Below are 24,885 nucleotides of genomic sequence, written 5' to 3'. Positions count from 1 at the left end.
CTTCAGGTATATACCTTTTCATGCTTCAAGTTTTTTTTACATTGCTCATCAATAACAGGACTCAATGCTTTTTATTTATTAACGTGTGTCTAAGAAGAAGAAAATGTACTAAATCTACTACTACTACTGCTATTGGAGGTCTTACTGACACATTTATCAATTTTTTTCTGTGAATGTTTGAAAAATTATTGTGACAATGTATGACTTTACAGTATGTATCGCCCTTGTTAATTTATTTTTTTCCCTTTCCTTTTTTCATCCTGCCATGAAAATGCTCCTTACATTTGTCAGGTAAAGCAAGAGAGTTTTGAAGCACTTGTAACACTATGGAGAAATGTTTTTTGACTGGGTCCCAGTTTTGTTTGTTCTACAAACGTGCACAAACATTCAGGTGACACAATACAGGTTCCCACTGCTGGTTTCCTGCTATTCTGCTAATCGTCAGGGACACGCAAAGACGTGGTGCTGGCACACCGAAAGGCAAGGAAGTAAAAGACTGCATCCTGGTAAACATGGATGTAATCAAAACACAAGTTAAAATATTTTTAAAACTGGCTTTGTAAATGTTTTGAGTTAGGAAATGCATTTAACACATCTGTCAGGCTTCAAGGACACACATAGCTGAGAAACACTGCATATAAACACAAGTTTCTTTGTTCACAAAAAAATTCAGGGTACTTTTAAGTTTAACTGTCCTAACTATACAGTCATTTGAATCTTACTTTTCAGGAACCAAACCCTTCTAGCTGAGATATTTCATCCAGCATTGGAACACTCAAGCAGAAATAAGGCTTGCAAAAAGACACTTGCACCGCACATTCACTAAGGGTATCTAGTTACTGTCCGCCCACTGTGTCAGAAAGGCAAACACAAAGGAAGGGAGCAGTCGAGTGAGTTGTGTACTGTAAATGTATTTCATCTTTATTTCATGTCTACCTCATGATCAGTTACATAGAAATCCTCCATCTCGTGTGGTTTTAGTGTAGTAGCTACAGAGCCTAGCGCTGACCAGCCGTGACTCCGCACAGAGTTTAGACAGCTGCTTTCTCTCTCCACCATCAGATCCTGTACAGCTCTCTACAGCCAACCAGCAACATGATCTCAGAATATCAATAACCAGGTCCTGATCCAAACAATGACTTTACCTACTGGAGACGATTTACTATCCTCCAGGAAGTAAACAAATCACATCCTCCTGATATTAGGACATCATGTTGAGGTTAATCTGAGGTGAAATACAGTCTGATTTTTGGATAAAACGCACCTTTTAGTGTTCAACTTTTGGTACAGGAGGTTAGAGAACATAAAAACACACATTTCACGTCACGTTTAATACGTGTCAGAGGACCTTCCCACTTTGACACCTGGTTAACCTTCATTTAAAAACAAACAAACAAACAAAAAATTAACAGTGATGTCAAACGTCAGCTCAGTGTGTGTGCGTGTGTGTAGTGTGTGAGTGTGTGTGAGAGTGTAAGTACACACCCACAAGAGTGTGTTATGGTCTGATCAGTGCTTCAGCAGACACTCGATTAGGTGGTCAGTTATGTGTGTTACTGGCTGCGTCGCAAGGTTGGGGGGGTGAGGCAGAGAGGGGAGGGAGGGGTGAGGACTGTGAGGGCGAGGGGGGAGTAGTGAGGCCGCAGCGTCTCTTCATTCATTCACAAGATTTCTTCACATGATGCGGAGACCCTGGATAGAAGCTTCTAGACTCTGAGGAGGTAAACGCAGAAAAACATATGAGAGTTAGAGCTGAGGGATCATGGGAAAATAAAGCTCTACAGAAGACGGCTCGTGTGTGTATTTACCTTGAAGTCCCAAATGGTCATTGCTCCATCGATGCCTGTGGTGCAGAACTTGCGACAATCCCTTTTGTCTCCCTCATAGATAGACACTTGGCTAAGGAACAAAAGCGGACATTAATACAGACAGTTTTATACAGATGATAGAAGCGAGGACGATCACAATGCATTTCACTGTATTGTGATGACAAGACTGTGATAGTGAGGACAAAGTTTTGATCCTTAATGCAAAGTCGGATATATTGACAAATACTTAGCAGGCAATATTAGCAACATTATCTTTCTTGCTGAGAGTTAGATGTTATTTGCTGGGCAACCTCACAGTGATGAAAGGACTCCAGGAAGTCAAAAAATACAGCAGCACACAAGCCGCCACAAACCCACAACAAACCCACAACAGGATGTTATCATGTTAATGAGTGAGATTTACACCGTGGTGACCTGCAGGGCACCTGCACTTTGGCAGCACCCAGAGCCCAAGAGGAAAGACAACAGACTTGAGGCGTTAAAATGTGGCCCAGGCTTCGTTTGCAAACGTGCACAAGTTAAATGTGAGCAGTTACATGGCCTGTGTAGACAAATGGATTGATCACAATAGGAGCGCAACTGATCTGTTACACGTGTCACACTGCAACTGAAAGATGCAGCTTAAAGGCTTTCTGTGTAGACGTGTCGTTAGAGGTGCTGGATATAGCCATGCTAGCAGTTTCAGCTGTTGCAGATGTTACACACACACACACACACACAAACACACAGACCATATCTAAGTGTCCTTAAAGCAAATAAAGCAAACACAAAAAATACAATGGCTGAACAGATATAACAGGATTAACAGTGCTTAGATTCAAATGGGCTCCAGCAGGTAAATTATGGTTTTATATAGTAAAACAGCAACTTTAGTGCAAATAGTTAAAAGTTAACTTCAGTTTTTGTTGAAACTATTTGCGAGGTTTTTTTTTAAAAGTGTTTCTAATATTGAGTCTACCCTCACTGAGAGTAAAATATTACAATCCCCTCTCAGTGTGAAAATGGCAATAAATTTGATTTGTTTCTGATTTTTACATTATGACTTTTAGGAGTTTTACTCCTATGTTGTATAGATCCCGTAGAGGCCTAAGCCAAATCAAAACCATGATTCGTCTTTTTACACTCTGCAAGCAACTAAACTTAAAATAAAAACTCTTGTAAATGGGTCTTAAAAATAATTCCTGCCATGCACTGATTCCTGTTGGTGCGTGACCTACGTGATGCTGTTCTGGTGCAGTGTGTCCAGGGCAGTGTTGCGGTCCTCGGTGGTGGCTCTCTTGTCCATGTTCCTGAAGCGCTCCATGGCAGAGATGTTCCTCTGGATACTCTGCTTGGGGAGGTCAAGCTTTGACACGAATGTCAGCGTTCCACCGTCGTCGCAACGGAACAGCATGGGGCAACAGTCGTGGCCCTAAAGACACAGACAGCGCATTTAAAATAGCACCACCGGCTTACATTTGAGCATGCAAATATATCGACAGTGCATATGTGTTATTCTTACCGCAGCTACTAGACTGTTCTCTGAAACAAAAATGACACTGAGGAGAGGAAGGAACTCCGTCTTCAGCTGTGAAGGACTAAACACAAACACACACAAATAAACTAAAGATTTAACAGACAGCATATTACCAACATACACAAAACTGGTGCGTTGTCATAGAAATCGTGATGGCTGTGTGGAAAAAAACAAAAATAAAACAAAGGCACTCTGCTTCTATTGCTGCAGTGTGTGGACATTTCGAGCCAGAACTTGTTAAAATCTTTGCTCAGGCTCAATCACCGCCCCCTCAATTCATGTCACCTGCAATTTGTTGACAGCAGCCTGTCATTATGCAAGTATAGCCTGGTTCACCTGGTGTCTGCCCTCCTAACGTTACTGGCGCCCTCAGTAGATGATCTGATTGCAAAGCATGGCTTATGTACAGTGGCCAGTAACATACAAAATCAACCAAAATGTAATAACTAAGATAGATTTCTCGAGTAGTAATAGAATTAACAGAAATAATCCACTGAATGTTAGCTTTTTTTTCATGTGAGGGATTGCTTTTTCAACATGATGAAAGTCAATTTTAATTTAATGAAAAAGGTTACTCTTTTGGAGACAGTCACATATAATCATCTCTTATGAGAAAAGAGCAATTTTTCTATTTGATCTCATTGTTTGGTATAGTAGGTCAACATTTTATCTCCCTTATAGTAACTCTGAATACAAAAAGCCTCCTTCCATTTTAAACTAGAACCCTAACAGACTATCGAAAAAAGTAATAATAAAAAAAAATAATAAAAATAATAAAAGTCAATTTTTGCAATATTCTTAAATGTATAATTTATGACTTATGTTTCAGTTTTAGATTTAACAGTAAACTAGCTATAAATGAGATCCCTCTATACTTGTAAATAAATATACCTGGCAGTCTTAGAGCTGTCCACCACAGTGACAGTGCTGTCATGGCTGACCCAGGCCAGGCGGTTACCAGAAGCTGAGAAAGAGACAGAGTGGACCCAACCCCCTCCACCTGACAAACACAGAGTGAATAAAAAAGCAGTTCTGGTTTAGTTCAAAGGATTATTGTATTACAGTCATATGCAAAAGTATTTTTACTATTACACATAAAGACAGAGCTGCCATACAGACCCGCTCCTCCAAATTCTGCTAGCACAGCCCCAAATGGCATCTTGCTGCCCCAGGGTGTGGGGCCTGGTTTTTCTTCCACCTCCTTAATGTAGGCTGAGAACACCCTGGAGGCCGGAGAGGGAGGGTTGGTGATAGTTAAAGAGAAAAGCAAAAAGCAAAAGGAAAAAAAAAAACAGAAAGAAGAAGAGGCAGACTGGATGTTGGCAGGTTTTCAATCATTAAATCTTCATCTCTCGTCCCTTTACAATGTTTTCAAAACTTGTCATTACTCATGATTTTACCTGCATTTGAAGTCGCAGGAGCCAGCAGCCAGCAGGACATTGTTAGGATGCCAGTCCAGACTGAGGATGGTAGAACGGATTGGCTTCTTGATGTGCTTGCTCACCCACCTGAAGCACGTAGAGAATCATGCATGCTTATTTATGTGGAATATAAAAACTTCAGCACTTCCGAGTGAACCAATATGCATGCCAGGCATTGTTTACCCCCAAGTGTAACACAGGAAAATTGAACTGTATTGTTTTGTTATTATTCTGACATTTCAAGCACTTTTATTATGGCTGACAAATCACAACCGTCAAACAAAACACATCCATGTGAAGATGAAGAAGCAGGCAGCTCTGGCACAGACAATGTATTCTTACACATGGAAAACAACATCTGGAAAATATGTAGCAATGAACATAGAGAAACAGAACAGACTGGCACAGTGCCGGGAAAAAAAAATTCTTTTAACCCTGGAAGCTGAGCGTTACCAGTCAGCTGGATGAAAAGTACTTTGAAAGAACTTTTAAACCAGCTGTCAGCAAACAGGTACTGATTAAGTAAAAACTGAACCAGTGTAATACAACAGTAATTAATGTGACTAGAATTTTGGTCATGAAGACAGAAATAAATGACAAAGTAATACAAACATTACTACAATATTAAACAAAATAACCAGAAAACACCAATTTGACCATAACCATTCAGCCTCACTTCTCTGAATGTCTCTGCTGTTGTCTTCAGTTTTAACAGATACATTTACAAAATGTCACTTACCAGTCATTCTCAGACTCAAAGTAGCAGACAGAGATGAGTCGAGCCCCACTGCCGACTGCGAACTTATTCTCCAGTGGAGACCACTTGACGAAGGTGGCAGCTCGGTTGATCCTGAGGATGACCAGCGTGGGCTTCCATACCCCCTCCTTCTGGGACCACACATAGGCATTACGGTCGGCTCCACACGTCACTATACGGTCACTTTTGGGAGCCCAGTCAATACCTATAATAGACCCAGGAGACAAAGGTAAATTATTACAAAGAGATACTACCGGTAACTATTATAATAATCATTTTTCAAACAAAAACGCCAAACATTCACTGGTTCTTAGTTCACATATGTGAAGGTTTATCACTGCTCTTTGTCACATATGACAGCAAACTTAACTAAGTTTTGGACTGCTGATGGACTGGTTTGAACAGTTTTATATATAATATAATATATTTTATATTTTTCAGTACATTCTGAAATTTTACATACAAACCAATTACTCAATTAATCGAGAAAATAACAGCAAATTAATGGATATTTATTATAATACTAACTACAGCCCTAATGTCATTACTGCTTGACTATTACAACAATCATGAATAAAGTGGAAAATGATGGCACAGACTTGAGTTGAATAATCTTTCACACAGTCAGATCATTCAGGATCATGTGTCAGATGCATGCCAACTTATGTTAATGAGATATTTTATCAGCTCACAAAAAAAACCCCAGATCATTTTAAAAATGTCTAAAGCAATCAGATTAAATACCTGTTATGTGTCCATTGTGCTCCTTCAGCTCATGGGTCTTGACCCACTGATTGCCACTCTTCTTGTAGATATGAACTTCATGGTTATTGGGACTGATGGCAATTTCTGCAAAACAATGTGAACACCAGTTGTTAACACAATGGACGCACAGATAAAAAACAAGCTAGACCAGTTCCTGGCATCTGCCAAATACCAAGCTGGGCAACTCAGTGTATAAGATAACAAATGCTGCAAACGGAAACTGCCACAGTTTTATTTCCTATAAGAGATATTACTCTGCGACTCACATCAACATTTACAATAATCATGTAATAGCATGGTCTGTGAAACGGTCGGTTACAAAATCCTTAACTGGTATGTGGTGTACAAGTTGGCACATTCAAATAAAGGAGAAAGTGTTTGAGCCTTACGTGTCCTGTCGCGGTTCCATGCGTGGCAGGTGATGGGCTCCAGCAGAAACTGATGAAGGGACATCTTGTCTGGGTGTGGTCCTTAAGTGGAACTCTGCGAAGTCACACAGCAAAACTTAGTTTAGCAACTAGCAACAAACAAACCCTAGGCGAACAGCTGGGCTGAACTTTGCCTCTATAGGAGTTGAATCTCCACGGACGACAGCGTACACAAAATGTCTATTTGATTGCCTCTCAAATGGGACGACAAGTTAACTGCTAACTTTATTGCAATGTTACTCGGAGCTGTGTCAGCCTGGTTACATCAGCTAAACCCACTCAAACCACTGAAAAGCTGCTTCTACTAGCCAATGTTAACGTTAGCTAAAATAATATTACCAAGCTAACGTTAGCCAGACAACTTTCACAACAGTCTCAATGTTTTTAAGCACTTTTATGGGCTAGGATTGACTTACTTAGCTAGCTACTGTAATACTGCTGTAAATAGGTTTGTAGCTTTACTCAGTAAATCGGCAACACCAGCAAAACATTACTAACGTTACTGGCAGGTTAATCACATTGCTAGCTAATAGTTCACCGGTGTTAGTTAGACGGGCCTGGCAACCAGAGTAGTCATTTTGAGAAATATATTATTGCTGCTGTCCACCCGCTTACCAAAAGGCCTCCCCTCTCTATATCAGACCACGGTTTTTCCTTGGAGTAGATGCCTTTACTCCCGATTATAGCTACACCGTTAGCCGTACATTCCGCTAGCCCGCATGCTAACTCACCCAGTCAGTCCGGTTCTCCGAGTGCGGAGTCTCGTTAGCCGGCGAGCTAAGTAACGCTAGCGGGGAAAGGTTAGATCAGGAGTGGACCTGAATTCGCGGACTCTGGTCAGTCGACACGAATTCGTCCAGGAATGTTGAGGGAATGTCAAGACGGCCAGCAGGATACGACCGGGAGCATCCGGTAGCTAAGTCGGCAGCAAAACCCGTGGATGCCTGGCTGACAGCTAGCTTAGCATCATCACGCTAGCTGTTACATTCAACTGAATAACCTCGTTCACGTCGTAGACTCTCACACAAACTACGACGAGTATGAAAGAGCTCCTCTAGTGGTTCAAGTTGAAACACCTAAACCGGTCTAACCGGTTACAAAACACCACCACCTAGTGCATAAAATGTACAGAACTCCCACAAAATCCAGCAAGGCAGTCAATGTAGTGGGATCCCGTTCCAGTCTTGAATAAAATGGGACTGCAGAGAAAGAGGTCATTCCTAACCAAGGCCTAATCAACTAGGCAAATGTAATGCAACGAGACTAAACTACATCATGCAGTCTTTTTATGTTTGACTGCAGTACATGTAAGCAAGAGGGCTGTTTGGTGAAACTTAGATGCAACTCGTAAAGAAACGTTTTCCTCTTATACCTCATTTTTAAAACGCAATCCTGCTACTGACTTTTGGGTAATAGGTTCTTTAACCAATCAGAGGAGATTTCAATTAATTGCACCTGGCGGGCCAGCAGATTAACTGCTGCTGGCTGCAAACATCAAAACACATTAGGCTTTTACTCTCTATTTTCTGTGGAGCATCACCTAATCTGGTAAATGGAGTCATTATCAAAAGCAGATGAGCCATTTCCTACACCTCCACCTTATTTCTTACCAGGTAAAATACCCACTCATCATGCTTTGTTTGCATAGCCTAGAACAGTCAGTTGTCACAGTTAAAAAAAAAAAAAGAACTGGCACACCTGTCTAACTTTGCAGATGAAAGTCAAACAGGACAAGGTGTGAAGATCTACCACATCCACTCACCTTTCAGCCCTCCACCACCTCCGCCATCCTTCTCCTTTTCTCCACGAGATGGCTGCTCCTCTCAAAATCACTCAATTCCACCAGGTACTCACTCACTTAAACCCTGCCACCATTTTAAAGTGTGGCTGAATGCCACACTTTCTTTGCAATTTAGTGATCTGCTTTCTCTTAACCCGAAGTGCTGATTTTCAGTGAGAATGACTGGGAAGTGTTGATTGTAGAGTTGTTTGTCCACTCTGAGTTTGAGCTGTTGTGTCAGCCTTTACTCTTTGATTTAAATTCCCAGGCTAGTTTTGCTCACTACATGTGATGGGATACCATCTGAATCTGTTTAAGCTAGAAAAGCATGTTTTTTCTCTGCAAAACACTGGGCACAAACATAGACGCAAATAAGACTTTCAGTACTTAGAATGTTTAAAGCAATCTCATTTTCCATTAATTGTAAGCAGCATTCCCAATTAGATATTGTAAAGAACTTAAAGTATTAGGATGCTGATTAAACCTGTGCATAAGTAAATTGTAGTACTGTATACTATGTTTTAAAAATAAGCATTCCTTTTCATCCCCCAATGTTTTCTCTAGCGTTTGTTCCCCCTCCATCTACCCCCAGGCCGAAGTTTGTCAGCTACGAGACTGAACTGTATCGCTCTCCAGCCCTGACAAGCTGCCCTTCTTGTCAGACTCAGGTCACCACAGAGGTCACCTACCAAGTCGGGACACACGCATGGCTCATGTGTCTTGTGTTTGTGTTATGCGGGTGAGGAGAGACGCATTCAAATCTGGTTATCTAATTACCCAGCATCAATCGCACTGAAAAAAATGAAGAATTAAGTAAAATTTCTCTCTCACAGGTTGGTGGTCGGATGCTGCCTCATTCCATTTTTTGTAAAGCACTTCAAAGATGCCTACCACACTTGTCCTCGCTGTCGAAGGGTTCTCCACATACACAGGAAGAAATGCTGTGAATGAACACAGACAGCATTAACTACCAACAGTTTCCTTTTTTGAAAAATAGAATTTCAAACTGAATACTGTAGTAAAATGTATGCACACATGTGTCAAAGTCATTTTATGTGATTTTTATGCTTATTTTAATCATGTTTTGTAAGAAAATCATATCAAATAAATGTTTTCTGAGCCAGTCTTTTTTTTCCCCCATGTTTTCTGTTTTATAACAAATAAGCACACTGGAATTGCAAGACTTGGTTATACACACACCATGTTTTGTGTCAATACCTGCAAACTAAATTAACATTTGACAAAAGCAAAAACTTTAAGATTTACTTTCTGTCTTTTTCCTTTTGCTGATGAAGACTCTGACATGCAGCTGAATGCTATGGTAACAGCTAATAAGTGGACCCTGAGTTCATTTTTTTGGTCAAACTGCGATAAATATACTCAAGGTGAAAAATGAACTTTCATGCTTATATTACACTGGGTGTCCACGGACTTTACTGTTAGCACTACAGCGCGCATTGCACAGATTCTTATCCCTACCATATTTTCTTTCTAGTCACCCGTACAGCCTGTGTGGATTAAGCCTGCATGTGTACTTACACTGTGTGTAGTAAACGTGCCCTCGCTGATGACACCACAGGATTAGAAGTGAAGGGTTTTTTTTTAGATCTTTGAGCCTGGGAGTAATGAGGATGTGAGATGCAGCAAAACCCTTCATTCCACTCTTCTGGGGACACCCCCTTGGAAGTGCACCATGCCACACCCTCTTGCTGCTCATGTATAAGACGACGTGAGGATGTCAGCTATTCCAGGGTAAATGAGTGCCACTGGATCCTAGCAGCAACGCACTGACCCCTGCATGGCTGAGGATGCATCAAAGTATCTCACCTCCCTCAGTAAATCAGTTTCTTCCCTCGTGCCTGCTTCTTTTTTCTTCCAGCACTTCAGTTGCAAAACTGAATTCCTCTCCTACCTGATCCTGTGTGTTGCCAAAATGCCGTTCATACCACCTGTGTCAATTGCACGCTCTGTGTCAGGACTGACAGGGAAGGAGAGACCTATCAACAGCACTTCATCTACAACTACTGTGGCTAAGACAAGAGTCCCAAGAGAAGACAAAGGCAGCTCAGTGAAGGAGCGACTGACTTTGAACCTCAAACAGTTGGGGAAGAAGAGCCAACCGAGGAGTCATCTGCCAACAGCCAAAGGAGGGTCAGGGGCCGAGCTGCATGCAAAGAGAAGAGACAGATTGCTGCCCTCATCACAAACAGACATCTTCCCTGCCTCCAGCTCGGGTGAGTCCCCTTTAAAGACACAGCAGCAGAGACATGCGAGCCAGAGCTCTGTAAAGAGTGAACCACAGGTGAAGATAAGGACCAGACCTCAGGAGGAGGCCCGTTTCACACTGACACTCACACCTGAGGCTGTTCTGCTGCTACAGCGGAGGAACAGTGAGAGACATCAACGCTCAGCAGCCAGAACTGCTGAAAGTGGAGCTGGTGTTTCTGGAGGCGCCACAGATTCCAGGCGTCGGAGGGAAAATGTTTCTAAAAGGCATCAATCAGCAATGCAGAGACACAGCACTCCAAACAACAGAGCTGCTGTGAAAAACAATAGTGATGCTGAACCGGGGGATATAAGCTCAATTGTGAAAATCTCACTTCTGAACGAACAACACAAGTATGATGATGTGGAGTATGAGGAAGAGGAGGACTATGGTGTGGATGAGCGTGTGGTGCTGAAATGTACTGAGTGGCTCCGTGGGTTGGAGAACACACCTGTGACAGTGGGGAACAGCCTGAATAAGAGTGCAAGCAGTGTGAAAAGTTTCTAAAGGTGAAATGTGAAGTATTGCTCAGTAGACATTGATCCAGCATGAATGAACTGCAGCTTCTATTTCTGTGCTAGCAAATTGCTCCACTTGTCCTCTGATGACTGCTTTATCAGTTGACCAGCTGAAAAGTGTTAGCTATATTTTGCTGATAGATCACATTATTAAAATGTGTTTTAAACTTAAGCATTGCAGCTTTTTGGGTTATTTGCAGAACTTTTGAGTTATTCAGAGTCATAATGCGCACAATGCACTGCAGGTGCAAGGAACCACTAAAATGTCTTACATGTAATTTTGAGAAAACAGTATTTATTCTACATTGATCTATACTTAATTTTCTTCACTGTCTTTTCAGAGGGAGACCTAGGTAATCTTTTTAAATCACAGCCTTCCCTACACATTTCATTGCCATGCTGTTCAATTTACCTACATGTCAGTAAAACTATATCATTTTAAACACATTGTTAACCTCTTCAGCCAAACTGCCCGGCTAGATGGTCATTACAAACTGATACTGTGCAGCTAACTCACAGACTTGTTTATTTAAAATTGTTGTGGAGAAATATATATCCGGCTGAATTTTGTGTGATTATGTGTGAAATTATACACAAGATATCTAGAATATTTCCATTTGATGAAATAATGTCTAGTATTTGAATATACCACCCAGTGTAAACATCATGCAGCTTCAATGAACAGATGATACAGATTATATATATGATAAAGACAGACAGTGTGGAATAAGATGATTTTCTAAACTTAAAGCAATTTAAATGGAAATCGAAAAGGAAGCTGAGTACTAAGGAGCAAACTTTAATGCTCTTCTGTTCTGTGTGCAACTTTTTTCATTGTTCTGAAACAAGGTTTTAAAGCATCTGTGCACACATACTTTACAATGATACGTTTCATTTCTCAGTAAAATATTTTTGCAAAACTTGACTAAAGCTTGCAACACAAGAAAAGGTATATTACACTAAAGATATAATGGCAATTCCTTTACTGTTCCTACATGGCATGAATAAAAGGGGAGTAGCTTTGTGCACTGACTATTCTTCTGTACACGGAGAACTGCAAAATGTGAATTAATTTTAAATAAAACGAACAGATTCCATATAAAATGTTCTTGAAACCTTTCCTGTACTGTAGCTAATGCCTCGCACACTGTAAGTAGCTTTGGAAGGACTTTGACATTGGCTTGGCTGTTTGCTGTACATTCCCTCGTGCACAGACCAAGTGTGCTTAGAGGCAGCTTATCCACCTGGGAGTCAAATGTTAAGGCACGTGTGTTTGTTTATGTCTGAGAGCGTGACAGAGAGACATACGGAGAAAGGTTTGAAATAATAACTTAAATCACCTTAGAAAGTTATTTCTTCTGGCGTGCACATATAAACAAAATATTTCAAATTTTTCTTTTTTTTTTGTCCTGTATAATAAATAAGATAAAGACATGATGCATGGGTGATGCACAGATAAACAGATGGATAAGCTTCATTTCCAGCGGTTGATTCGTCGCAGCTGCACATAGGCCAGGAACATACAGACAACTATGATTCCCAGCAGAGCCACCTGGTTCTGCCAGAAGCCCCACACTGAGTAGTCGATGTCCTGGCTTTTCAGGAACAGCTCCCCTGGGATGCTGCAGCACAGACAAGGGAGGTTCAGTGTGTGTGTGTGTGTGTGTGTAGGTTGTTATGTTTTAATGAGTGGCTATACTATTACACTCACATGGTGCTGTTGCTGTAGAACAACTGTCCTGTCATTTCATTAATGAATACAGCCTGAGAGAGACAAGGACATGGGGATAAAGACAGATTAAACTCAGCCCCACTGATCTGTGATCTCATTCTCATAACCACAACCCTGCTCTTATTGCTCTGCTTATTTTCTTTATCTTACATTCAGTCCATATCTGAAGATACTGATCCATTTCAGCCAGGACAGCCAGCTCAGCATAGCATTGAGATTGACAAGATAGCCACCAAAAACCTAAAACAGGAGGACAAAAAGGGAACAAGGGAGAGATTTATACTTTATACTCATAAAAGCACTCTATTTATAAGCCTAAACATTGCCATGATTACAGTGGATTATATACGGTATGTATATGCATCTCACCATCATGAAGACAAAGGGCAGAGCAATAAGGATGTTAGCCATGGCAAATGAAGAAACACTTGCTGAGACGAGGAAAGCCAGAGCGACTCCTGCCAGACTGACCAGAGACATGGTCAAAGCAAAACACATGAAGGCCTCGAAGGCAGGTTTCAGGCCTGGAAGAGTGGTTGATACATGCAAATAGGAAGACAGAAGAGCCAGGATTAAACAAGAAAGAGTACTTCAGTCCAGTTCAGAGTGTTGCTTTCAGCAGCTTCCTCCTGTTTGGGTCAAACGTGGCAAAGCGGTCAAATGAAAGGTTCCAGACAAAAAGCAACCAACAGTGGGATCACAGATTGGGAAGACATACAAGCCTACACCTGTTCTACATTAAACTTAGTGACTGGCTGCATCAGGGCATTTCTCCTCAGCTGCATGATATAAAGAAATATGTTGTACATATGAGCTTGTATGCAGGTAAATTACCCATCATATAGTAGGCGATGGCTGAAAACACAAAGATGGGGATGATGCGGTTAGGGATGAGATCGGCAAAGATCTTGGACAGGAAGTAGACTGAAGTACGGTAATAGCCACTTGAGTTCTCATGACTGCAAAAAAAAAACATTGACAAAGACTCTCAAGAAACACAAACACATAAATACAAACACTTAAAGACATGGGATTGTAAACGAATTGGTTGCACAACACAGTGACAAAAATAAGAAAAAGGTGGACTATGTCAGCCTTATCCTATAATAGTTATAGGAAAGAGATTGTACACCTTCGTAGATACAAGGTTTCTGCATACATCTGTACTTCACCCAACACAACCTTTATCTTTCACTCACATGAAGATTGCCCTTTCATTGATAAAGAGTTCAACAGCAGAGAGATTCCCAAACACCATGTTGATGATCAGGAAGAAGAACGCTCCACTCCTGTTGTTGAGGGAGGGAGAGAAACAAAATTATCTGATTATCAATTCATCTGATAGTTAAAAGAATAGTGTGTAGGATTTGAGGCTGCAGATTGCAAGCAACTGAATACCGGTCCCCTCCCTTCTCCCTTTCCAAGCACGCAGGAGAACCTTTGGTGCCCTTCACGTGACATAAAAGCATGAAAGACCCTCTGTAGAGCCAGTGTTAGGGTTGTCTGTTCTTATCTACTGCAGAAACATGGCAGTGCAATATGGCGGGCTCCATGGAAAAGGACCCACATAAAAACATAACTTAGTTTAGATTCTTCAATTCTTAGTTTCAGGTGAAATGAATCCTGGATCCTACACACTGGCCCTTTAAGCAGTAAGTGTCAGATTACTCTGACCTGCGTTTTTCCCCTATGAACTTCAGAATTTTACAGCATCATAAAAGTTCTTTCCTCACCTTGACATCATGGCTTCTTATCTCATGCAGTTCCTGTACCTTAAATTGAATTCAGTTATCATATCCAAGCGCTTGTATCCATGACCATTATGTGAAAAGTTAATCACTTTCTTTGACATTTGTGTCGTTCTTGTCTTGACAAGCTCATTTCATTGTTGCAGCCTTTTCTGAAATCGAAGTTTTCCTACCATGACATGCAAAAATATATAGAAAAACCTTCAAAACCAAAAAGAAGAATCTCTGTTATTTTCTTCTACATTCACTAAGCTCTCCTGTCGTTATTTCGCCTTGAGAGGGGCTGGGAAGAGGTGACACAATTATGGAGTGAAGAGTGTGCACCAGTGAAAATAGAGCAAATACACTGAATTAAAACTAGGCTGGCTTTTATAGTTCAGGTCAGCCATACAGTACCTGTTCTGTAAAGCCTCAGGTAGTGTCAAGGGCATTTGGTAATAAATGAGTCCCACCAGAACTGCAAAAAAGATGTTGAGAGCCAACTGGGCATAAGAGGTTTGAGGGTTCCTCAGAGTGTTCAGCACTGTTCTGCCACACACCACACGCATCTGACACACAGACACACAGACACACAGACACACACAGAGGAGAACATTTTTACTGAGCATGATGAGTTATAAACTGAGTTCATTCAGCGGGCATCCAAGCACACTGACATAACAGCTGGCTGGCACAGTCACTAAATACAGTGTCATAAAATTATAAACTCCTTCAATTAACAACAACTGAGATTTTAATTCCCTCAGATGGATCAATATTTTAGACTGTTTTATTAAACTTGGAAACGTGTTGTCTAAAGTCTTCAATCTACTTCCAAATTATGGAGTTGGCTGACCTGATGGACGAAAGAGGTAGCGTAATTGGCTGCCTCGTCTTGACCCTTGACCCCTTCAGCAATGCTCTGGTTCACATGGTCCAGCTCCTCCAAAACTGTCTGGCACAGTTGGGACTGGCTATATTTTAAAGCCAGTGGGTTTTTACACTCAGCTGTGGAAAGACAGAGCGGCCACAAAACAGTGCAATGCTAGATAAGAACAGACAACATGATAAACTTGTCATTTTATAACAGACATTAACTCTTCCAAGCAAACAGGGTTTGGTTATTGGCAGCTGAAATGTCAGGGCATTTTGATTAACACATGATTTCAAAGTTTTTTTAGATGTCTACATATATACAAGCACAGTTTTCAAAAGCTTTTTAGTGTCTTTATTTTAACATGTAGCAAGTTTTATTATAAATCCTCTACATATTGAAATACAAGTATCAACATGCTGCTGAAATAATGGTTATATATAATCTTGAAACATCTAAAAATGTTTCTTTCTGACCAAATTTAGTTGTTGCTTTTACATAATTTATGTGTGTGTATTTTTGTGTAATTATACCTGCAGTGACTGGCACCATTGTTGATTTTGCTTCTCCATTTGTGATATCCATAAAGAAATCAGCAGGGTTGTTGAAGGACTCAATTTGGTAGCCTGTCCGAAAACAAACACACACATATGCAAATTCTCCTATCCACAGCACATGCAAAATTGCAACAAGTGCATCTATAAATGCAGACAATAGCCTAACATGGTAATTGAGAAATTAAATAGAACTGCAGTTCATCATCTAGACAACCAGATTATTTTCATTTCATATCATGGTAGTAGAGCATTATGTATACAATACTGTCAAGCATCAGAACTTCGTATGAAAATACAGTATCTCTTCGTTTTCTGTATAAGGGTCATCACCTTTCCTCATTCATACACAAGCACACACATCATGTACCAAGGTCTGTGAAGTATTCCAGTGCATGGTCTGCTGCTCCTGCATACACCACCTCCCCTTTATGCATCAGAGTCAGGTGGTCAAACTGTCTGAAGATGGAGTAGCGTGGCTGGTGGATGGAGAAGATCACGGTCTTACCTCTCCTGGACAGCCTGGACACACATTTAAAAATGTGCTTATGGCCACACAGTTAACAACACAAAGACAGCAGCAGAAAGTGAAGGTGCAGCTGGATTGGAGATCACCAAAAAATGGCTGCTCCAACCTAAGTGATTGTTAGTGAAGTGAAGCATTGTATGCTTCAGTTGTAAATTTGTGTCTTCAGTGTGAGTGCATGTTGCCTAATGTGAGGATTAATTAATAACTGTACTGTACTTTTGCAGTAGATTGATGATACAGTTCGCAGTGTTGGAATCCAGTCCTGTGGTTGGTTCATCCAGAAACAGCAAAGAAGGAGAAGTGATGAGTTCCATCCCAATGCTGCACCGCTTCCTCTCACCTCCTGATACACCACGTAGAAACTCTGTCCCTATCTACACACACAAAAACACACATTAAACACTAAGCTGAACAGCAAGGGTAGAAATAACTAAATACTCCTGCTATTGTATCTGCAGAACGTTTTCAAAATGTGCACTTTTGAGGCTGTTTTCCTGTCAGTGATTTTAATTTGACATCAGTAACCTTACACTTTCACTAATGGAGAAATCACATCATTACAGAATACAAATAATAATATACAACTATCTAAATCAGCTTGCATCTGTACCTTAGTGTTTGCACAGTCTGTAAGGCCCAGATCTTGTAGGATGGCATCTACTCTGCTGTGTTTATCTGCCGAGGAGTGATGTTTAGGGTTGAGACGGAGGTTGGCACTGAACAACAGATTCTCTCTCACAGTCAGGGTACCCATCAGGATATCATCCTTGAGACACAGAGATCATGTACATACAAACTAGTCAGAAGAATCAACAAGATATAATGTAAAAAAAAAAGGTGTGCATGTTTACATTTGGGTACCTGAACCACATAGGCAGAGCTGAGCCTGAGGTCAGATGTGACAGCTTTTCCATCTACCAAGACGTTCCCTTGGCGTAGTCCAGCAGGGTCTTTTCTGCCTGCTATTACATCAAGAAGCCTGAAAAAAGAGAAAGAACCTGATATTCATTTGGCTCAGGTTTTATATATAAATATAAATATAAATGTCTGTTTGCATGTGAAAGAACATGTTTCTTACGATGTTTTACCACTTCCTGTTGCGCCCATGATAGCATTCATCCCAGGTCTCATGATACCACTGCAAAAAACACGTCAAGCACCATCAGTTTTCTTTCACAGAAAATCCTTTAAAACAATGAAATATTGTAGACTCAACCCCAGTGACAATAACATGCTGTAGCTTCACCACACAGCAAAGAAACTTCAATGCATATAATGAATGAGTCCCATTTTCATGCTCAAAAAAATGTAAATTCCTAACCAGGGAATGTTTATTTCAAAAATTATTTCCCATTTAACAATGTTTTACAGATAAAGCCTTTAGCCCATTATTGCTTTAATTTTTCTGTTATCTTATCTACCTGAGAATTACAGAGTATGCTGCTGAGTTTAATATAGGTTGTAAATACCTTTCACCTCTCAATCATCTAGTTTGAAATCACCCTACGATTAACTGAACAACACGTGATGACACAACTTACAATCAGATGTTAAAGAATAGCAACCATGATGCAAATAGTTTTTGCATAAAAACAGGGAAAACCAAAGGAGAAATACCTGGAGTGTCATGTTCCACAAGTAACTATAGCAGGCTATCATACAGTCAGTACCCAGTGATAATACTGTCAACTAGATATACTGGTACACCTATGTACATGCTCATACTCACAGGTAAGTATCACGTCCTACCTCACATCTTTGAGGATATATTTTTCAGGGCCTATCTTGCGGCAGAATCTTGTTTCCTGAACACAGTAGTGCAAGTTGCTGAATGTGACAGTTGGTCCTCGTTCCTGGAAATAGTCTTCAACATCGCAGACAATCTGCTCACCCTTAGACATCTTCAAAAATGACAGTGTTACCAAAAGAGAAAAAGAAAAGGGGATTCAGAGAGTAGGGTTTAAAGAGAGAGAGAGAGGTACAATCTGACACAGAGACCTGTGCAGTCTGACAGAGGGAGAGACAGGTGAGAGAAGATGCAATTGATACGTTTCTGCTATAACACATCTGACCTTTGGACTCACTCAATCCTTAGTCTGTAGACCTATGACTGTTGTCAAACAGATAGTGTGACATTGGACTTTCCCCCCAAAATCTCATTCACAGTAATAACTGCATCCAAGAAGCACTACAGGCTGTGTGATAACACACACACACACACTGATAACAGCTGACGATAACAGATGACAATATTTATATTATGTATACTGCATCTTACGTAGAGCGAGAGTTGTCCATTGATCCATCATCAGTACAAGTTTATTCATATTCAAGGTCATGGGGGAGCTGGAGCAAAAGACAGGGAAATGTGCCAGCCCAAAGAGGTGACAGTCCTTTATTCAAGAGAAAATCAGAGATTAAAGAAAACATCTGAAAGTGAGAACAGATTTGTATATCACAACTTTGTTTTTCCTTTCCTTTCCCAGTAATTATTTCACCACCTGTCATATTTATCTGGTGAGCCTTTGAAGGGGTCTTAATTACAAAGCAGCTCCACCTTGACCAGTTAGAACAGTAAAGTCCTTGCTCAACACATCGTCACCTATAATTTATTATAAGGCATCGGTCACAGGGGCCTTCTTTAAATAGATTTAGCTGATAAAACTTCTGTACTTTTATTTATGAAGGATTTTACATGCAGGACTTTTATTTGCAATTCAGTATTTTTACATTATTGTATAGATACTTCACCACTGACTGTAGACAGGGGGGCCCTTATACTTTTGTCCACATAAAGTTGTGGGCTACATTTCCATGGCCAGGTTGCCCCCTGTCGGACAGAATGCTGCATGTCTTGCTACACACACACTCATCTATGGGTGGGATCAACATTGTTTTTCTCTGACCTTTCCTCTTTTCCACCATTGTCCAATCAGATATCGTGGTTGGCACCGGGACCCGCCTAGAAAAATCACTATATCCAATCACTTTTCAGTACAACGACAAAATGGGCGGGGTCAGTTCCAGAAATTCTAAGGTGTTGTCATCGCGTTCTTTACTTTGGTGTGTTTTACACAGGGGGCTCGGGCGGAGTGTACAAATCTCAACAATGTGGCTCTAACAACAGCTGTTTTCTGTTATATACATTGTTGGGGTTGTATAACGTGTTTCTCTTACAGCATACAGAAGAAAGACTGCTAAGTGCCTCCGGAAATCAAACAATTTTGTAATTCACACGAGAGGCTAGCTCATAAGCTACTAGCTAACACCTAACGTTAGCTATGGAGGAGAGGAAAGAGGAGGGAGAAGCGGAGATCCAAGAGCACGGCCCCGAGCACTGGTTCTCCAAATGGGAACGGCAGTGCTTAGCGGAGGCCGAACAGAATGATCCAAATGAGGAGGAGACGGAACAAAGTCAACAGAAGCTGTGGCACCTGTTTCAGAACTCAGCCACCGCAGTAGCACAGCTCTACAAAGGTCTGTACCAAAGATACCGAAGTTCGGGTTAGGCTAACCGTTAGAGCTAATGCTATTGAAAGCTAATCCCGCTAGCTAACGATACCGCCCGGCGGAGAGAGAGAGAGACACAAAGGGCACCGGCTAGGCTAACGGTATTAGCTGTTCGCAGCTGTTTCTCTACAGCTTAACCAGCCGTGCCCTTTTCGGTGGTTGTGTTCGATGACGACAGAACGTGTATTATTTCAAAACCGCGCATCAAATCCTTGATTCTGCGTTTTTTTTACCTATCAACATCATGACCCGGTTCCGTTGCTAGCTGGTGAAGGCGAACGTTAACCAGTAGCCGACGCTAGCAGCCGGTGACCGCGTCAGAGTGTGGGACAAGAGGGTTGGATCTGGCTCAGAGTGGCCTGAGCTGTCAGGGGAGCTCCAGGGCTGAAGGGATTGAAAAGTAGTCCAGCTAAGTAGCTCTCAAACGCCGGCTAACTCAGCGGTGTGTGTGTACAGTGCTTCCAGTACATTTCTTTCTTTATGGCTCACACTAAAATGTTTTTGTCCACCAGTTAACAGTTACCCAGCTCGTCAAAATGGCGATACACAGGGAGGAGTTTTCCGACTGAAAACAACTCGTTTGTTGACGGTCAAGTGGGGCGATAATTGTCGCAGTGGTGTGTTGGATGTTGATGAGTTAACGGCACAAAGGCTTTTTTATTCCAACACGTAATCCAATAGAGTTTTGCTGATGACTCCTTTGTTGTCAATATCTAGAACAAAATGGCGAAATGATTAACGTAAATGTTTTCTCCTTGAAGTCTCGCTCTGCCCTGCTGAGTTTTTTGTAACATTACACTGAAATTGTGCTTCTTGGAAATGGTTTGGGTTTCTGTCAGCTTCTGCTATTACCCTGTGCTGAAACGGGAAATAACTTGGGGCCCCGTTTAAAATGTCTATCTAAAATGGTGACATCACATTTGGTTAAATTTGACCTGTAAGTTAATTGCTGTGAGATAAATGTCCACAGTTTGTTCCCTTTGAACACGTTGTTCATTTTTTAAAGCATACCTTTTTGAACCTACAGCTGCATTATTTTGCAATGTGATTTCACAACTATGATTCAAGTACACTTTTTAATTCCTCCTTAAGTTTAGAAATCCTGTTTAATAAGATGCTCCAGCTGTATCTTCAGGCTGTAACACTGTACCTTAATAAAATTTTATAACACTGAGTCTTTTCTAGAGGAAAGCTTATGAACAGCATCTGCAGATTTGATGTAAAGATTTTCAGTCAAGACCAAACTCATACAATGATGATTGGTAGCAGAGTACTGTTTAGGCCCCTAACTGTTGTATTTGTATTTTTGTGGTGAACCCAAACCTTAGCTGGAGTTGCCACTTTGTGTGTATGTATCAACACTCTTCATAGACACCCCTGCAGTTATTTTTGATCAGATCAGTACTAAAAATTTGCGCAAACCACTTGTCATTTGTCACAGTATGACACCTTGATCTTGTTATGAACAAACTGCTATAGTGAGACCTTAGATGGTGAACTTTGCAAGGGTAGTTTGGTATTTATGCAGCAGCAATGTCGTTTTAAAGTTATCATAATCTGATCAATGTTTTACATCTAATTTACAGATAGAGTATGTCAGCAGCAAGGACTCTCTCTCTGGGTGCCCTTCCAAAATGCAGCCACAGCTGTCACTAACCTGTATAAAGGCAAGTAACAAGTAACTTTGACTATTACCTATCTTGTGGTTCACTGTCTGTTCTTGTGTCATTGTGTCTGTTTTGTATCATGTCCAGGATGTATTGTATTTAGATTGTGTTTCTAGTAGATGAACTGAGATTGCGGTGTCCAGATTGGCTAAAAGCATTTGTCCTTGTGTGACATCAGAGAGTATGGAGGCTCGTCAGCGGAGCTATGACCTGGGCATCCACTTAGGCTACCAGCGCAGAAATAAAGAGGTGATTGCGTGGGTGAAGAAACGCAGAAGAACTATCAGGCGAGAAGACCTCATTAGCTTTCTGTGTGGCAAAGTTCCACCTCCACGGACAGCTCGCGCCCCGCCTAGAGTTTCCATGGTGTCTGCCAGCCGACCATCACCCCCAGAGACAGGCAACTCTGTGGAGACAGACCTGCAGCCCTTCAGAGAGGCAATTGCACTGCACGGTTAGTCAAAAGACTTTGTTCAGTTAGAAGCTGTGGCATTATAAGAATGTGACACTAGAGTTTGTGCAGTCTGCTGTACCTTCATATTTTGTTTTTTTTAAATTTTCTTTACAGGCCTTAGCGGTGCCATGGCAAGCATTTCTGTGCGCTCTGGTCCTCCTGGCTCCCCAACTCACCCCGCCCAGTCCCTCAGTCGTCGTAGGAATGGTCTTCTTGACGTGGACCTTAACACCTTCATCGCTGAGGAGATGGCACTCCATTTGGATTCCACAGCCAATCGTAAACGAGGCCCTGCCCCCTGTAGTGACGTCATCACAGACTCACCTACTCATAAACGTAACAGGATGCTCTGAACTTTTCCTACACCACTAATCCCTCCTCTGTCCTCTCCTTGGTGGCTGACTGGACAGCTGGTGAGGACTGATGCCTTGGCCAAGCATTGAAATCTTCCTCCTTTTCATCTTAGTTGCAATGCTACAAATAAAGAAAAACTTAACTATTGCCAACCCACATAGTTCTCCCCTTCTTTATTTTTCCTTCAGCCCCCCCTACACCTGTTGTCTCACACCTTCTCTCCATGTTAAAGTTCTATTCTTTTACTGAAATTGTCTCCTGTATGTTTGGTTTTCCTCAATAGACGTGATATCAAAGTGACCACATGTCACACTTGAAATCTTGAAGTTGCAGAATGTTGCATTTAGACGTTGTCTATTGGCCGGGCTCCTTTGTGCTTCACATCCAGTAATCAGATGAATTGGGCTGTTTGCTGTTCTCTTCCCCTCATTCCTCAAACATACTTCCTCCTCCTCTTCCCCTGTGGAGTGCTGGCCAAACCAGACTGGACTGAAACTCGGGCTCCGCAGGGAGGCTGAACTGTCTCCCTGCTGTGTGGCTCCACTCAAAACGCTTGTCAGCGTGTGTATCTCATTCTGCTGCTGCTCTGTGTGTTTGCGTATCTGACAGCAGAACTGCCACTTACTGTGTTGTACTTGTCTTCGCCTTTGAGAAAGCTGCTACAGTATCTCTGGTTGTTGTGCAACAGTGAGTGTGGGTGTGTATATGAGAGTGTGTGTGTGTGTGTGTGCGTGTGTGCGCGTGCTTGTGGGTGCAGGGTTCTGGCATATCCAGCACCCACTTGACCCAGTTATTTCCTGATTTACTTAAATTCATCCTATTTTTTTCTTTAGTTGCTCTTTGCAGCCCAAACCAGGGTTTTATCACAAAGCAGGTCAGTCTAATTTACACAGATAATGGTGACTATCATTTCCGAGTGAGCTGACACTTTGAGTAGTGGGATAATAGGAGGCGTAAAAGCAAGATGCATTTTCAACAAAGCTTTCTTTGCTTAAGAATCATTGTCCTGAGTTGTGTTTAAGTTTTTGTATTAAGTTTACAAAACATCAAAAATATGCAGTTTCCCTGTGTGCATCAAAATACATTGGACTGAGTACTGGCTCTTGCATTTCTGCATCAAGAGCAGTAACAGTGCTTCAGAGCTTGCATTTTACCTACTTTATGTTTACATTTGTCCCAGTTGAGAAGAACTTGAACTGGTGCATTGTCATTATTTCGTCTCTTGAACTTTTGAAAGAGTTACATTTTCACACGTGTAATTTCAGCTTTAAATTTAGAAGATTTCAGGGGGCAGTTGCCTGTTAACTAGTGGGGGTAAATGGCTGGGATATTTTATGTAGTCTAGCCAATTCAAGGACTATTGGGGGTGAGTTGACAAGGCTTGGGACACTTGATTTTGCTAGTTTGACACACTGCTTTGTGATACAATCTTGTGTAATGTGTGTAAATAACATGTAGGTGCTGTTATATGTGGTACATATTGTAAAAAGAAGTGCAAATCCATTGGGATGTCCATATACAATAACAATTCTGACATTAAAGAAAATACAAGCGTTTAACTAAGTTGTCATTGATTTTCCTACTACCTAGATTTGACGTTTCATTATTTGCATCACCTTCTCAGCAAGGTCTTATTTGCAGTGCAGAATAATTGCCCTCAAAAGTGACATTTCGATGCATTACCTGAGGCCTGGCTTGAGAAAGGAAGGATAAAGAGTTCAATGAAGTGGAAAACCCTGAGAGTTTTAGCTATTATCTATTGCAGTTCCAGCTCGGTTAAGTGCATTGTTCCCTCTCTGTTTAATCATCCCTTTCTCTCCCTGAAAGAGCCTGGCATTCAGTTATTCTGTCACCAGTCACCAAGGGTAGAAGAATGAAGGGTCTACTAAAGGAGGATGTAGTGGTTGTGTATCTCAATTTGTTAAGCTGTGTAGTGGAGTTTTGTAAAAGCAGGGTTAGGGTTAACAATTTTTAGAACATTATGTAGTTAAACTTTTCCAACACATGGGGGCGACAGAGACTACGCTGTTCTGCCTAATCTTTTCCTCCGTAAAAGAAGCTTGTGCTGCTGTTCACACTGACAGGGACCTGAAATGCTACAATAGTACAAGGATCATGAGATCATTCAACAAGATCTGGATACGGACTATTCCATTAAAAGTATTAGTTTTAAACACAGGGCAAATAATGTGTGTACTTTATAA

The 24,885-nt window shown here is 41.2% G+C and overlaps 5 protein-coding genes across 6 annotated transcripts; 3 read left to right on the top strand and 2 right to left on the bottom strand.

The window, feature by feature from the left end:
* Positions 1-895: 895 nt before the first annotated feature.
* arpc1a (actin related protein 2/3 complex, subunit 1A) lies at positions 896-7,751 on the bottom strand. Of its 2 annotated transcripts, none has more exons than XM_041035740.1 (11): positions 7,448-7,751; positions 6,678-6,771; positions 6,268-6,372; positions 5,506-5,728; positions 4,746-4,853; positions 4,465-4,568; positions 4,237-4,345; positions 3,331-3,406; positions 3,047-3,240; positions 1,809-1,899; positions 896-1,713 (listed from the first exon to the last, which is right to left on the bottom strand). In XM_041035740.1, exons 2-11 carry the CDS (start codon positions 6,739-6,741, stop codon positions 1,675-1,677), a joined length of 1,113 nt encoding a protein of 370 aa, XP_040891674.1. In that variant the 5' UTR covers positions 6,742-6,771; positions 7,448-7,751; the 3' UTR covers positions 896-1,674. The 2 variants fall into 2 exon arrangements, with proteins under 2 accessions (XP_040891674.1, XP_040891675.1); XM_041035741.1 differs by lacking the exon at positions 7,448-7,751 and adding an exon at positions 7,332-7,446.
* Positions 7,752-8,225: 474 nt separating this feature from the next.
* Positions 8,226-9,487, top strand: LOC121180997 (lipopolysaccharide-induced tumor necrosis factor-alpha factor homolog). The gene is made up of 4 exons (XM_041036731.1): positions 8,226-8,329; positions 8,431-8,562; positions 9,061-9,235; positions 9,330-9,487. Exons 1-4 carry the CDS (start codon positions 8,269-8,271, stop codon positions 9,445-9,447), a joined length of 486 nt encoding a protein of 161 aa, XP_040892665.1. The 5' UTR covers positions 8,226-8,268; the 3' UTR covers positions 9,448-9,487.
* An 807-nt stretch (positions 9,488-10,294) lies between these two features.
* Positions 10,295-11,269, top strand: LOC121181174 (proline-rich protein 18-like). Its single transcript, XM_041037004.1, has one exon. The coding sequence runs from the start codon at positions 10,295-10,297 to the stop codon at positions 11,267-11,269; it is 975 nt and encodes a 324-aa protein (XP_040892938.1).
* A 1,485-nt stretch (positions 11,270-12,754) lies between these two features.
* Positions 12,755-18,597, bottom strand: abcg2b (ATP-binding cassette, sub-family G (WHITE), member 2b). The gene is made up of 15 exons (XM_041036364.1): positions 18,446-18,597; positions 17,775-17,834; positions 17,558-17,675; positions 17,307-17,462; positions 16,913-17,070; positions 16,538-16,689; positions 16,147-16,239; positions 15,596-15,747; positions 15,157-15,308; positions 14,212-14,301; positions 13,847-13,971; positions 13,382-13,536; positions 13,163-13,252; positions 12,992-13,044; positions 12,755-12,902 (listed from the first exon to the last, which is right to left on the bottom strand). Exons 1-15 carry the CDS (start codon positions 18,595-18,597, stop codon positions 12,755-12,757), a joined length of 1,854 nt encoding a protein of 617 aa, XP_040892298.1.
* Positions 18,598-19,737: 1,140 nt separating this feature from the next.
* On the top strand, positions 19,738-24,270 carry zgc:77849 (UPF0472 protein C16orf72 homolog). The gene is made up of 4 exons (XM_041036942.1): positions 19,738-20,173; positions 21,793-21,873; positions 22,052-22,327; positions 22,442-24,270. Exons 1-4 carry the CDS (start codon positions 19,978-19,980, stop codon positions 22,678-22,680), a joined length of 792 nt encoding a protein of 263 aa, XP_040892876.1. The 5' UTR covers positions 19,738-19,977; the 3' UTR covers positions 22,681-24,270.
* Positions 24,271-24,885: the final 615 nt, after the last annotated feature.

The sequence above is a fragment of the Toxotes jaculatrix genome, chromosome 4, assembly GCF_017976425.1.
Source record: "Toxotes jaculatrix isolate fToxJac2 chromosome 4, fToxJac2.pri, whole genome shotgun sequence".
NCBI classification, from domain to species: domain Eukaryota; kingdom Metazoa; phylum Chordata; class Actinopteri; family Toxotidae; genus Toxotes; species Toxotes jaculatrix.
The sequence above is the reverse complement of the archived record's forward strand: the minus strand, read 5'-3'. Positions and strand labels throughout refer to the sequence as shown.